Raw genomic sequence first — 14,688 nt, forward strand, 5'->3', positions numbered from 1 at the left:
AGCATTTTATTTATTCATTTTTTAAAATTATATCACACTGTTGCTTTAGTTTGTATTCCAAAAATTTCAAGTAAGTTTAGACATCCTTTTTTTTTAATGTATTTGTGTTTTACTTGCTTTTCTTTCTCTCTCTCTCTCTTTTTTTTTTTTGTTGCTTTTTGACCATGAACTGTGGCATGTGGGATTTTGGTTCCCCAATCAGGGATCTAACCTGCGCCCCCTGTATTATAAAAGTGCAGTCGTAACCACTGGACCGCCAGTGAAGTCCCTGTGTGGACATTTCAGAAGAGAGGAAGCACTGTCCTCCACGGCTGGGTGCACGGGGCCAGACAGGGACGTGGAGTGGGGAGCGTGTGGTTGTGCCCGCCCCCTCCTGTGATGGGAAGGCCCTCCCTCTGGCCCCTACTTCGCTCTGCTACTTAAGAGCACCCTCTCTCCTGAGCACACACTCCCACCTCCTTCCAGTTGTCATCTGCTTCGCTTTGCTTCTGCTGTGTTTGTTTAAAGAATGTCGTTGCAGGAGAGGGTGTCATGGGATGGCCGGCACCCTGAGGTCACCCAGTTGTGTGTGATCCACAGAGCCCGGGTCCAAGAAGGCACATACCACTCTCTGCCTTGGACCAGCCATGAAGGGGTAGTCAAGGGGCCTTCACCTGGCAAGGCTGCCATTAAATGGGGGTGGGAGGAAGGGTCTAGAACAGTTCTGAGAAAGCTGGCACGTGACGACGTGTAGGTCAAACAGCTTTGCTCACTGTCCAAGAGCAGTATTTGATTTCAGCTCATGTTTATTGAATACTTGCTTTGAACCAAACACTGGGCTAGGTGCCTGCATGCCACAGTGATTGTGACTTGCCTTGAATGCATCTCCATCGAGCATACAGACTGTAAATGTAGTTGAGGGTGGTGAGTGCTGGGCAATGAGTGTTCTGGAAACTGTGAAGAACACCATTAATTCCCCTATCCCCACTCCAGGGGAATGAAAAGGCAGAAGAGTGCAGCACGGTAGATGAGGGCACAGGCTTTGCAAGCTGACAGATGTGAACTGGAACCCTGGCTCTTGCCCTTGCCAGCTGTGTGACCTTGGGAGAGTTGCTTGCCCTCTCTGATCCTCAGCTTCCTCCTCTGTAAAACAGAGACCCTAATATCCAGCTTGAGGTATAGAGGTAACTTAGACCAAATGCTTAGCACTTAATAGAAGCCCTCAGTTATAGTCAGAGGACATTTCCCAAATGAGGCATCATTCAAGTCTGACCTTGGATTTGGTTTGAGTTTTCCAGGTGGGGAAGGGCATATGGATATTCCATGTGGAGAGGAGAGAGATCTGGGGACAGGGTGGGGGTGAGGACAGTCACCGTAGGGACGGCTGGGAGACTGGACTCCACCAGGCCCCTTCCTTCCCCCTGTAGACTCAGGGCCTCTCCATGTGGCCCTGCCAGCAGAATGCGTTACATGGTGGCTCTGCTCTGGGAGAGCATAGTGAGAGCTGCCAGTTCTCTGAAAGGCTGGCCCACAACTGGCGAGGCATCATCCTACTGTATTCTGTTGAAGCAGTCACATGCTACCCTAGAGTCAAGGGACAGGAAATAGACCCTGCCTCCCAAGGGAAAAAGCAGCAAAGGGCTAGTGGTATCTTTTGTCTATCATATGCATGCTGTTCCGAGATATGGGTGAAATCTTAATCTTTTCTTTAAAACTCACTATGACAAAGGACAATTCGCCTAACTGGACGTTTTGTTGTTTTAAAGTAGATGAAACCTCATTTCTCTTCTGGTGTCGTAGATAAAATTATGATTGTACTCCTTGGAAGGAAAAAAAAGTAAACCTCGGTGCAGGGTTCATGAACACACTTAACATTCAGAGTGCGTTGTCTGTTCAGGCAAAGTGACAGTGCAGTAAGGAGCTTGGCAGAGGGAGTTCTTTAAGAAAAATATTTTTCTCTTAAAGGACTAACTAAATGTAATGACTTTATAGGACACTGACAAGGGCAAATGAAATGTAGGATTATTTTGAAGACCTATATTTTCCTAAAACTTCAACTACAGATCTCTTTTTTAAAATTTATTTTCTTGAAGTACAGCTAATTTACAATGTTTACACTCATTTACAATGACTTACAATTTGCATTTCTGCCATACAGTAGAGTGATTCATTTATTTATGTTTATATATATACTTTTTCACATTCTTTTCCATTATGGTTTATCACAGGATCTTGAATATAGTTCCCTGTGATATACAGTAGGACCTTGTTGTTTATCGATCCTCTGTATAATAGTTTACATCTACTAATCCCAAACTCCCAGTCCTTCCCTCCCCCATCACCCACTCCCCTTGGCAACAAGAAGGCTATCTATTCTCTATCTCTTCAAGTCAACTATAGATCTCTTGTCAACTTGGATTCCTATGTCTGTAACCTAAGAAAAATTCATTATGTATAGAGGTCTAATATTACATTGACAATCCAGAAATCTGTTGACTAATGGACCTAATATTTGAGTTAGATGGGAGGGTTAAATGATTCTGGCTTATTACCATATTTCACATATCATTCCCTCCAGTCCTTTCAAGGAGAGAGTCACCTAGTTGCCGCTGTGAACCAGGAAACACTTCACTAGGGCCTTTGCAAGTGAGCAATATTAAAGTCCTCTTCCCTTTATCAAGCCACATCTCTTAAAGTTCCCTTTGCTGTAGCTCCCGACACTGCTGCATGTGGTTGCTTGCCAGTGCCTTGAGTTCAAGAGCCCCAAATGTTGTTCTCCAAAATGTACACGGATGATGACTTGGTACTTGAAGTGAACAAGGCAGCTGGCCCAGTGCGGACGGACTTTTTATGCCACACAGGCCTGCAGGTCAGCATGCTCTATGTTTGCAAGGTGACCAGTACCTTCACTCAGCAAACAGTATTGGATTCCTGCTAGGTACCCAGCTCAGGATGAAATGACAGAGGTAAGAAGTAACAGAGCCCTCTCTCCATCTTGAAGAGTCTGGGAAAAGCAGTTAAGTGACCAGAGACGGTGGCGGAGCCAAGCGTGAGCAGCACTGGGCCAGGTGAAGAGCCTGTGCTCCTGGCTCCTCCTGCAGCTCACCATGGTGCTACCAGCATGCCCATCATCCCCTGTTTGTCTGAAACAGAAACCCCTTGTAGGGTCAGCAAATGCCTCCTCCAGAGCCGAGCTCCAGGCTCCCTGCCTCATGCTCGCCCCCTTCTCTGCCTCTGGGCGACCCCAGGGCCTTCCGGAAGGCTGGTCGCTGGCATGTCAGGCACTCTCTCCTGCTCGGCGGCAGCAGATCCTGGCTCTGACACAAAACCCACCACAAGGGGCCCCCCGCTAACCAGATCCTTCTTCAAATTCTGAAATGGATCCTAATCAGCTTTCCCAGAGCCAGGCTGTTAGCAGACATTGGGAGCCATAATTTAAACTTTCTGTGCGAGGATTACAGTAGCCTGCCAAACCACTATGCAGGAAGAAAACTTTGAAATAGGAAACTCTTTTAAGGGAGAAAAATTCAAATGAGTCCCCTCTCCTTTCCTTTGGCTCCCGATTGGTTTTGAAATGGCCTGGCCCTGGGGCCTCTTCAAGACAGTCATAAAGGCCTGTTTATAGGAGGAAGTTTGAATATTGTTCAGACGGTGTATGGGACTTGCACCTTTAAGCAGTGCCTTCAGCTCATTAAGCCAGCCTTTGAGTCAAGTGGTGGCAGAGTAGAGATACTGGGATGCTTTTACTTCAAGAGGAAAAGCCTCACTGAGGGCCCAGGCTTCTCTCCTCTTCTGCCTGCTCCCTTGTACAGTTTGCCAAAACACACAGGCCACCGCTCAGTGAAGGAGAAAACTGCATCCTTCTCTACTGCTTCCAACCCGGGAACCGTTCCCCTCTCTCCTCTTGGCCGCTTTTGCCAATGAGATGGCCTGGAGCAAAGGGCAGTGCCATCGCCAGGTCAGAACCATAGCCAGCCTCTTCCCAAAAGGCCCAGGACCTGCCAGCTTTGCCTGCTCTCAGATGTTGTAGAGCTGGGCCGTGCAGAGGGTTTGCCACCCTCTTCAGAAGGACCAACTCGAACCTTCCATCAGCCGAACCTGTTCTAAGAACCTGCTGCTCCAGAGCTGGCTTTGGGCACCTGGTTTTCACTTGAGAGCATTGCTACAAATCTCAAGCAGAAGCACTTAGAAAAAGAAATCTGTGAAAAGGCTCAGCGGCTGTGTAGGTTTGGCAGCCCTTCCGGGAGTCATTGAAGGGTTATCACCTTCCCTCCAGCTGGGCTATGAGAACCCTTCCTCGCTTCTCCTGCAGATAAAAAGAAAATGCACAGGCACACACATACACACTCCCCCTTTGCACTGTCTCAGTTGAAACCATGTGCCAGAGACACTCAGTGGAGACTTATTTATGTTTGGAAGTAAATATTGGGTTGATGTTGCACTGTTGACATCTCGAGACAGAGACGTGCTATGTAAATAGTCAAGGAACTTGAAAGGGCCGATAAACATGAGGCTCTGAGTTAGTCCAAAGAAGGAGTATGTCTGAGGCCCTTGGAATAGCTACCCAGGAGGCATCCCGAAGGCCAGGGAAGAGCGGGTGGGGGTCTCCCTAAAGACCAAGCACCATGGGGTTGTTCCGCTGTCCCTCACTCACCCCAGACTGGGCTGGGAAGGAGGAGCCTGGTGCTGCAAGCTGTGGACCCCAGAACCCAGTGATTCTCGCTTCTTCCTTGGCCCCAGGCCTCTCTCACAGCGTCTTCCTAATTAGGGCTGTTCAAGGGGAAGCCTGCTGTTTCCCTGGGAATTTTCTGGCAGGTTTTTTGATACAAGTTTGCATCAGAAAGTTGTGTGAATCTGTCAGAAGGTCTGAGGGAGCCACCCTGTGGTACTACAGGCCCCCTCTGGACCAGCACAGACAAGAAGCCAGAAAACCCCGTCCCTCAACTTCCAGCAGAGCCAAGTTTGGTTGGAATCTCTCTTCCTGTAGAGTTTCCATGGATGTTTCCTCTGCTACAGACAGATCAATTATAAACAGAATCTTTTGCCCCTCAAGTGCAAAGCAAGCCCTAGAAGATTCCAGGAAAAGTGTAGGAAAACACAGACTCCACTGGCTTGGCATTGAATGAGGGGCTACTTAGGGTCTGGTTTAACTCATCATGGATCATTTCCTAGCACCCTCGGCATGGGCTCAACTGGCCCCGAAAATCTAAGCTTGTCCAGCATCTCTTCAAGATTTTCCCCAAAGTAACCATGAGCACTAGTGAGGGTGAAAGTGTAGGCCTGCTGCAGGGGAGAAATGCCTTTGAAGTCTTGATTTATCTTTGTGTTTAAGAGTTTTAGACTCCTTTATACCTTATAATATCTCCATACTTTAATATAAAAATTCAAAATTTAATATTCCCAAAAACCCTTTGTGAAAAATTGATACTGGGTAAGGACTTTGTGCCCTGAGCCTCTTGCGTGTGAGGGCTGGGTACACAGCTGTGTGCTTTACAAGCTGCAGTCCCGAGTTTGCTTTGGGGGCCAACATAAAAAGCCTTCATTATGTTTCAGGGCTGGCAGAGTTCTGAGAATGCCTTCCGTCTCTTGGGCAGAGACAAAGACACTGGAGCTTAGAGCCAGGAGATGCCCTGCTCTGGGGCCCCCGCATGAGCAGTAATCAGAACTCCAGGCTCCCCATGCACCACCTCTCCTGTCCAGCCCTTCTAAGTAGGTCCTATGGCCTGGCATATCACAGTTGTTTGGGGGACCATGGCTTGGTAAACTCAGAGCCTAGGCTTTGGGCTGTCTATCAAAAGCCTGAAGGTGACAGTCTCTTTTTCTGAAGTGGAGTTCGTTTGATCACATAAGAAACATTAGTCTGACGGATCCATCTCTAGACTGTATGGTACCTTGGTGCATGCATGCATGCTAAGTTGCTTCAGTCGTGTCCGACTCTTTGCAGCCCTATGGACTGTAGCCCATCAGGTTTTTCTGTCCATGGGATTCTCTAGGCAAAAATACTAGAGTGGGTTGCCATGCCCTCCTCCAAAGGGTCTTCCCAACCCAGGGATTGAACTTGTGTCTGCCTGCGTTGTCTGCATTGCAGGCAGATTCTTTATCCGCTAAGTCACCTGGAAAGCCCATGGCACTTTGGTGCAAATGAGTAAATAGCACCCTGTCCTCCAGAAGCTTTACTTCCATCTGTCAGAAAATTCAGAAAATCCGATTTTGTTAGAAAAAGACACTCGTCTGCCATCTGCTGGAAAATAGTTGTAATAAATTTCTCGTCTATGATATCTGTGACATGAGTGGTGCCCCCTGATGACTTACATGCAGTGCGCAGCCTGTGCTACTGTACCCAGCACTCCCTGGTCATGAGAGTGGACCATGTTTTAAGAAATTGTCTTTGGGCTCCAGAGAAGAAGGACAAATATCAGTGGCAGCTCCAGCCTTCCATCTAAGAAACTGCGCACAGGTTGTATTGGGAACAGGGCTCTGGAGACCCTGCTGCACTGAAATAGGGTGGAGAGTTTTCAAGGCTGTTTCTAGGAGAAGCTTTACAGTTACTGCCAGTGGGTGCAGAGTTTTCAAGACTAATGCTGACTGCACTCCACTTGAGAAAAAATAATTCCTATAGGATATGACGCCGTCACTTTGTCGGTAACAAGTACGGCACACATAAACTTGAACTCAGAAGAGCCCCCTCTGAGAGTCAGTGCAGGCACTCTAAATCCTTGCTGGTGCACACTCTGCATCAAATCCGCATGCCAGCATAACACAGCCATGAGGAAGCGAGCCAACTTTTTGTCCCCCCCTTAGAGGTGAACAAGACAAGTCTGTACAGCAGGACTGGACACAGTGATGCTCTTTCCATCTGGAACCCTGTCAGCTGCCCCGCTGCCACCCTGCCCACGAGTGTCAATCCATTCATAAATCAGACAAAAGTATGAAATTCTGTATCAGTTAACTCTTGCTGTGTAACAAACCGAAGTTTAGGAGCTAAAAAAACAACCACCATCTATATTGCTCACAATCCTGTGGGTTACACCGAGCTTGACAAGGCGGTCCTCCCGTCTTTGTGGGGCTCACACCCCCCAGCTGCAGGCAGCTGTCTGGTTCAGGAGGGCATCAGCTGAGTGGATTCGTCTTTCAGCAGCAAGACTGAACTCGTTCACACAGAAGCCAGGCAGGGGTCTGAGAAAGCAGACGGGAGTGTGCATGGCTTAAGTGTGGAACTGACAGGGCATCACCTCCCTTGCATTCAACCATCAAAACAAGTCACAGTGCAGATTTGGGGAGCGAAAAATAGCCTCAGTCTCCTGATAGTGCTTGTTGCAGAGCCACGGTACAGGGCATTTTTGCATTTATAATTGGTGCTAAGCAGAAGTGAGATGCTAAGCTCTGGAGATAAAAAGCACAAATCCTTAGGAATCCTAAATGTGAAAGATAATAAGAGAGCAGAAGATAGCTAAAGCTCTGCTTGATTGGTGCCACTGTGGAGATATGTTACATCTTTGGAGTTAATGTGAGTAACCTAAGATCACTGAAACATCATGCTATCTGCAGGCAGAATCCTGTGCTAAAAAATCTTATTCTCATGTAACATCCAGCTTGCTTTCTACCATTATGTTCTCCTCAGTTCAGAAGGTGTACATGACACACTTGCTCTGTTAACCACATACCTTTCAAGAATGAGATATCAAGCAGTAACTTCTTGAGAGACATTTCTACAAAGTCTTTGGTTGTTTTGCTGGCCTCCTATGGCTATGCTTAGAGGATGGCAACAACGATCTTTTTCTGATTCTCCAGAACATTCAAGCCAAGACTCCTTTCTACATTCCCCTGTAGAAGGGAGAAGGTGGTAGAGATTTGAGGAGAGAAAAGTGTATGTGTGGGGGTGTCAGGAAGTGGGGTTCTGACAGATGTGGTCTGATGCTGAGAAGATAAGGGAACTCAATGTCTGTCTGAAGAATGGACCTTGAGGACCAAAACTCAGAACACAAGACCCTTGCCAGCTGTTCTGTGGAAGCTTCCACTCCCCCCAGTCATCAGTCTGCACTACTTTGCCGGCTGCTCTCAAAGGGAGCTCTCAGGACTTCTTTGGCCATGTGGGTGGAGGTGACCAGTGCTGTCTTGGCAGCTGTCTTAACAGTCTTCATCTTCAGCTGGGCCATAAGCCTCTTTCAATGAGTAGGAGGAAGATGCAGTGAGTCAGTGGATGCTGGGTTCACAGTGAAAAAGTGTGACGACAGATGCACAAAGGAGTTAAATGTGCTCGCGAGTGTGGGTTTGCTTAACAGTTTGTTTAGGGCAAGTTTGGTGTGTACATCCCCCATTGGCAGCAGACTGCAGAGGTTACTAGTCTCAAAGGTCTTCAAATATGACTGTGAGAATTATATGCCAGTGACAGTGTGGTAGCAAAAACCTGCAGTGCAACCTCCCAGCAGTGAGCCAAGAGTGCATGTCTGTTTCATTTCCCCTACTCAAGGAGATCAAAATGAGGATTTGGGGGCAATTATTTATTTGGAAGACAATCTCAGGGAGCACAAATGGCGGGCCAGGAGAGGGAGAGGGCAGAGAAGGAAGCTAATAAAGGATGTTATCAAGCTGGTTACCACTGCAGGCAACTTCCATGGAGCACATACCTCAGCGTTTCACACCCAAGGAGAGAGGGAGCTGGGGTATTTGTACACCCACTCCCATCAGTCATGTTTAAAGGCAGATACAGGAGGATGTCTGACCTCAGAAACAGAGGCCATGAACACTGGGGAGCACAGAACAAGAGATGCCAGGTGTTTCTGAGCGTGGGGAAAAGGTCAGCTTTGGACTACAGAAGGTCACTGTTCTGTGGCAATAGTGCCTACACTCTCTGTGCAAGTGGAAATCCATCTTGCCATATGTGAAAAGCCATGAACATTGGAAGGAAAGGTCTTTTCAGAACTAAGCTAAGGAAACTGCCATCATGGTTCAGGAGGAGTTGCCGGTTCTAGGGAGATACACACTGCCAGCTGTGTGCACAGCAGCCCACTAGGGTCACAGATTTGAGAGAAGGATCTAGAGGACAGCAAGGTAGGATGCAGACCTGAACACACTTTTAAATGCCTACTATATGAGAGCAGTATTTATCGAATTGTTCCACAGTGGCTAGTGTCTCACAGGATATTAACAGATTTATCAAAAGTTAAATAAGCTTGAGAAATACCAAGTCCCTGACTGCTGTCTCAATCCTTTCCTAAAAGGGTTAATTTGATCCTCTGCTGTTCTCCTGTACATTACAAATCTCTTAAAGAATACATCGTCTCCAAATTTATTTGACCACAGAACCTCTTTACTCCCAAACAACCAATGAATAGCTCAATAACTAGTGTTCCCCAGAACAGAGTTTGGGAAACACTCCACCAGAAGTGCATTGCAAGGAACAAACAGCTTATCCTAAGAAAGCCTTCAGGGAGTCCATGCATTTTGAAGAGTGGCTCCATGTAACATTTCTTCTAAATCAGCCTAGTCTGAGGAGTTTCCCAGGCCTTCCCAGCACTGTAAGTAGATCATGCCTCCTCCCGGGCCAGGCAGCTTTGGAACCAAAACAGTTGATTCTCCAGCATCTCTAACCCAGCCTCTCCTCTTTCTGCCTTTCAGATGGGCTTCTTTCGCAGAAGGTACAAAGAAATTATTGAAGCGGAGAAGAACCGGAAAGAGAATGAAGACAGTTGGGACTGGGTCCAGAAAAACCAGTGACCCGCTACCCCACCCCGCGACGTGGCCCAGTCGTTCGCCTGTCGTCCCGATCTTCGTATCTTCCATATTTGGAAGAAAGAATCTTCTCCAGATTTTTCGGAGGCCCCACGATGCTGTTCTTGTCCTCATTCTCTCAAGCCCAGGTGGCACCCTGCGGCAGCCACTTTGGCCAGGTCGCCTGACTGGAACCACCACCACCTCCTTTTCCAGTTGAACTGCGAACTTTGGAAAGCTGGCTACAGAGCTGGGGGATATTTATGGATGCAACAAGTGTGGTCAACCCTCAGGGGAAAACTGTTAACCTAAAAGTATTTTTATAAATACAAGCCTTTTATACTGATTATGTCTTTATATTTGTATCGATGTTTTATTATTTCTATTAAATGATTATATAGTTCACTCAAGCACTGATATCTGGCCTGAAATCTTGGAAATACATGTACATTCATACAAATGTTAAAGGAAAAAGATCTTATTGTACTTTGGAATGGAACTTGCTGTTAAAAAAAGGACTTGCAGATGAAATCATCTGAAGAAACCTCGTGTGATGAATCCATCAAGAAGGTGGTGCTATATATCAACTACAGTTGGGGTTGACCGCGAAGACGTTTCACGTCTTTGTTGCCTGGAGTCAAGTGTGAAGTAATGCGCTAAAGAACCAAGAGTGTTTTTTCATCTGTACCTTTCATTGGAAGAGTCCCAACAGGAATTTGGATGGAAAAACCTGATTCCTGAGGCCTGTTCTCCATCACCTTATAGAGCAGGCATTTCACCCTCCTTTCACTTGGATTAAGACATGAAAGATTGGAGCAATGCCAGTTGGTTATCTGGTAAACCTCAGAATGGCATCTCATCCTGGACAAAGTGCATCAGAGTCCACATGCCACCAGGACTAAATCAGTGGCCGTCAAGCAGAGACTTGTGTCTGAATGCTGTGATGTGTTGCCTTTTCATGGAAATTTGAGTCAGAGGTCTCCATCGTCCCCAGCACGCTTGCTGTCCCAGCTAATGGTAATTGCAGAATCCTTCCCGGAGGTGACCATTCAACCTGTCTTTCTTTAAAAATTGTATCTTAGGTGGGATTCTTGAGAAGTGGACCCTGAGACAAGGATTTTCACACGGTAACTTAGGAAGGAAGTTTCCCCAGGGCACGCCAGTAAAGACATGAGGGAAGCAGGACAGGAGAGGGGAGGAAGCCACGTAAGGAGGTCATTTCAGGGCATATCCTGTGCAGGGGGGCTTCAGCCTAACCCTGCAGCAGGGGCTCTGGAGGTAACTTATGCCTCAGAGTTGTACCAGCCTGCTGCAAGGGAGCTGAGCTTTCAGAGTCTTGCACCCAGGGGAGATGTAAACATTTTTTCACTTCATGCTGACAAAAGAGCCCCCATAGCTCAGGAACAGTCCTCAAAAAGAGAGCCGCACCCCACCCTGGGAGGCACACAGAAATGATGTAAGGGGCTGTGGGCATAGCACTGATGTCATCACCTGTCCCCTGCAGGGCTGAAGGCCGAGTTACGGCCTTCACTGTGCAAGCTCTCTGTCTGACAGTGTTTATTACCAGAGGCACAGTGCTGTCCAGGTTTGAGTGTGGTGTGAGTCTCTGAAAGGGCAAGGAGAGGGTGGAGGTAGCATCTTGAGCACTGCACCTGGCCTGTGGTGAACACTCAGTAACGGTGAGCAGCCCTGGCTGCTGTTGCCACTGCTGGAAAACCAGCTGGTATGAAGCAAAAGATGTCTAAGAACAGGGCCTGACAGAGTCCTCAGTGACTTATCACAGCCTGCTCAAGCCGCGGGTACAAACAGATGGCATCAGACGTGAATGAAACAAGAAACAAGACCAGGCATCTCTGTCCTAGGGCCTTGTTGACTGGAGGCTAACATGTTAGGGGCCTGTGAGTGTTGTTGAAAAGACACAGAATTCAACTGCAGGGGAGACAGGTTTTCCTATACACATACTTGGCCAGTCCCTGCAAAGATGCCTAAAGTTTTGGCAAAATGAGAGTGCTGGGCGGTTGTGAACCTGGCATGCAGCATGCATGTGTTTGTTTTTTATGCACTTGACTCTGATACAGGAAGATACAGAATGCATCATGCTTCCCTTCCCAGTGACCATGGGAGTAGACAGAAGCCAGAGGGCCAAAGGCATGGACTAGGCTGGTCTTAGAAGGAAGCTAAAGATACAGCCTCTCACTGAGGGGTGGAGGCCCTGAGGTAACAAGAGGCAGATGCAGGCAAAGAAACCAGTTCTCACTGAGAGTTCACCTAGGACAGATGTGTGTGGACCCCAGCTGTGCCTGAGGCACCGTGCTGAGTGCTGGTGGCTCCCCTGGGAATACCATCGCACACTTTGCCCCGGGGGAGACAGATCTGCCCACAGTAGAGCACAGAGCATGGAGTCCTTTACAAGACCGCATTTGCAGCTCTCCTTGGACAGACTCTTGCTTGTTTCATGGTGTCCTTTAATAAATCATTTAGGACTTCCCTGGTGGTTCAGCTGGTAAAGAATCTGCCGGCAATGCAGGAGACCCCGGTTCAATTCCTGGTTCTGGAAGATCCACTGGAGAAGGGATAGGCTACCCACTCCAGCATTCTTGGGCTTTCCTGGTAGTTCAACGGGTAAAAAAATCTGCCTACAATGTGGGAGACCTGGGTTTGATCCCTGGGTTGGGAAGATCTGGAGAAGGAAATGGCTACCCCTCCAGTATTCTGGCCTGGAGAATTCCATGGACTGTATAGTCCGTGGGGTCGCAAAGAGTCAGATATGACTGAACGACTTTCACTTTCACCTTTTGGAATTCTTAGGTGGTAGACCTGGGACAACTCCATCCGCGACTTTGACTAAATTCATTAGTGGGCACTCACCAGCCTCCTGCAAGGGGTGCAGACGCATTGGTGAGAGTGTAACAGGATAACTGGCAGGCCCGCAGTTCTGCAGCCTCAGTGGGGGAAGGGCAGACTCCATAACCAGTGTCAGAGCTAGGATCCATGTGCTTCTGAGTGGTAGGCACTCAGGCATGAGCACATACCCCGGAAGTTACCAAGACTAAATAGGCAGTTTTTAAGAAAATCATGCTTGGCATCTGCTGGAGGAAATGCTGGCAGCCAGTCTGGGTCAGGGGGTACCTCTACTTATCTCCTGATGCTGAGTAACAGGCGGGCTGCAGGGAGTGGAGAGTTGACCAGTTAGCGCAGACATAGAGAGGGAAGTTGAGCAGGTCAGCAGCACTCTCGGCTTGACCAGTTCACCAGCTCCATCCAGTTCATAAGCTATCAGTAGGCTCTTGAGAGAAGCAGACAGAATGGGTTGGTGTGTCTTTGTTCCTTCTCCAGAAGGTTCTTTTAAGATTCCACAGCGCCTTCCAATTTCTATCTTTCCTGTCTCTGTGGGTTTGCTGTGGAATGCTATCTGATATTCTCTTGCACAGCATTTTCAGCTTCAGCTTTTGACTGTGTATTCACAGTCATCAGCTCTCACAAGGATTGAGATGCTTTTTAAATATGAAAAAAAGGACCTTTGTAGAAATTGAGAGAATGCCTCCTTGTCAAGAATGATTCACTTATGCTCAGTTTACATGGACTAGGGAGTTTGGAACACCCCCTAAGTGAGCCGTGAACCCATCACAAAGTGGCCATGAGGTTCAGGAATGAAGGCTCACTGGCAGGAGCGAATGGGTCCAGTGATTTTACGGTGACTGACAGGCATGTGTCCAGAATCACTTGCTACCGAGGTCACTGAGGCATTGTCAGTCAATTCTTCAGAAAAATTACATCAGCATCACCAAGCCATCAGCATTCTGAAGTTGGTTAAGCTTTGTAGAAAATCCAGTAGAAAGTTCTCCTTTACCAAGTCATACGTAGCCTTTAGCCCTGGAGTCAGAGGCAAGGAGATTCCAAACAAAAGCAGCAGGCCTCCTAGAAACTTCCGGGATTCGTTTTCATTGTGAACACGTAGCAGATTCCTTAGGTGGTTGACATGGGTGCTGATACACAAACTGTGGAACCATAGCAAAGTCATTTTTAGAAAGCTTACTCTGCTTTTATTTTTGGATAAGTCATCATGGCAGGGGAGTGCCGTTGTGCATGGATTACATGTAAACCTACACCTGTTGAAACCTACACCTGATTCAGCTTCCAGAAGTGTAGAGGCAGAATAAAGGATTGGCATTTGGGGGAAATGGCCCTTTAGCAAATTAAAGGCAGAAAACCACTGTCCCTTAGAAATGTTCCAAGTATGCAGGGTTTTAGTCCATGATTTGTTTCTCCACACCAGAGAATATGTTTTGAAGCAAAGAATGGCTGAAGGGTTAGGATACAGTGGCAGTAGGGTCAAAATGAGTCTTCTAGAATGTCTTCTGATTTTCAGCATGTGAGGGGGATAATGACCAAATATCCTATGTGATGCAATGCTTTATAGCACAATGGTCTAGGGTTCAGCCTGTGTTAAGATTTTTTTTTTTTCAAATTCTAGTGTGTGACTGGCAGAGTGAGTTTAAAAGCTTTAAGAGTGCTTAATTGCATGGCAGGCACCCACGCTAGTTCACTTTCAGAACTTGACTGATGCATCCATGTTTCTGTTGAGGAATTTTTGTGGGAGGAATGTTCCTTTTCACAAAGTCACATGTACTCAAGTCTATGCAGTCACTTCTAATTCACTTGCACTGTTTGGGAAATGCAGGTTTACAAAAATACATGTTTGGAATAAAAAAAAATGGCTGCAAATGATTCAGGAGTTCAGTCTGTAATTTCTTTGGCTAATTTCTTTTGCCTTTTTAGGTTGTTGAAGATGGGGTTTCAGTGTCATACAGCATGAGGATTTAAAGAGCCTTTAAAGGTCCATCCAATTAATTGCACGTAAAGAACACACTCTACGTGGTCAAACTGTCCCTGATCTTTGGCCTTCCTCCCATGGTCCTCGCCTTCTCTGTGCATCACCCACCCACCCAGGGCGACACCTGGGACCTTGGCCTTAGGATTTTGTTGCTGTTCAGTCAC

General features: G+C 47.2%; 1 protein-coding gene across 3 annotated transcripts in view; it reads left to right on the forward strand.

The window, feature by feature from the left end:
- Positions 1 to 14,418, forward strand: part of ITGA9 (integrin subunit alpha 9) — a 356,853-nt gene extending 342,435 nt beyond the window's left edge. For 2 of the 3 annotated variants that reach the window (XM_070455417.1, XM_070455418.1), the window contains exon 28: positions 9,598 to 14,418. In XM_070455417.1, the coding sequence (XP_070311518.1) occupies positions 9,598 to 9,696 (99 nt within the window). In that variant the 3' untranslated portion in view covers positions 9,697 to 14,418. The remainder of the gene's footprint in view (positions 1 to 9,597) is intronic. The other variant, XR_011483592.1, reaches the window with a different exon arrangement.
- Positions 14,419 to 14,688: the final 270 nt, after the last annotated feature.

Source organism: Odocoileus virginianus, chromosome 26 (genome assembly GCF_023699985.2).
Source record: "Odocoileus virginianus isolate 20LAN1187 ecotype Illinois chromosome 26, Ovbor_1.2, whole genome shotgun sequence".
NCBI classification, from domain to species: Eukaryota; Metazoa; Chordata; class Mammalia; order Artiodactyla; family Cervidae; genus Odocoileus; species Odocoileus virginianus.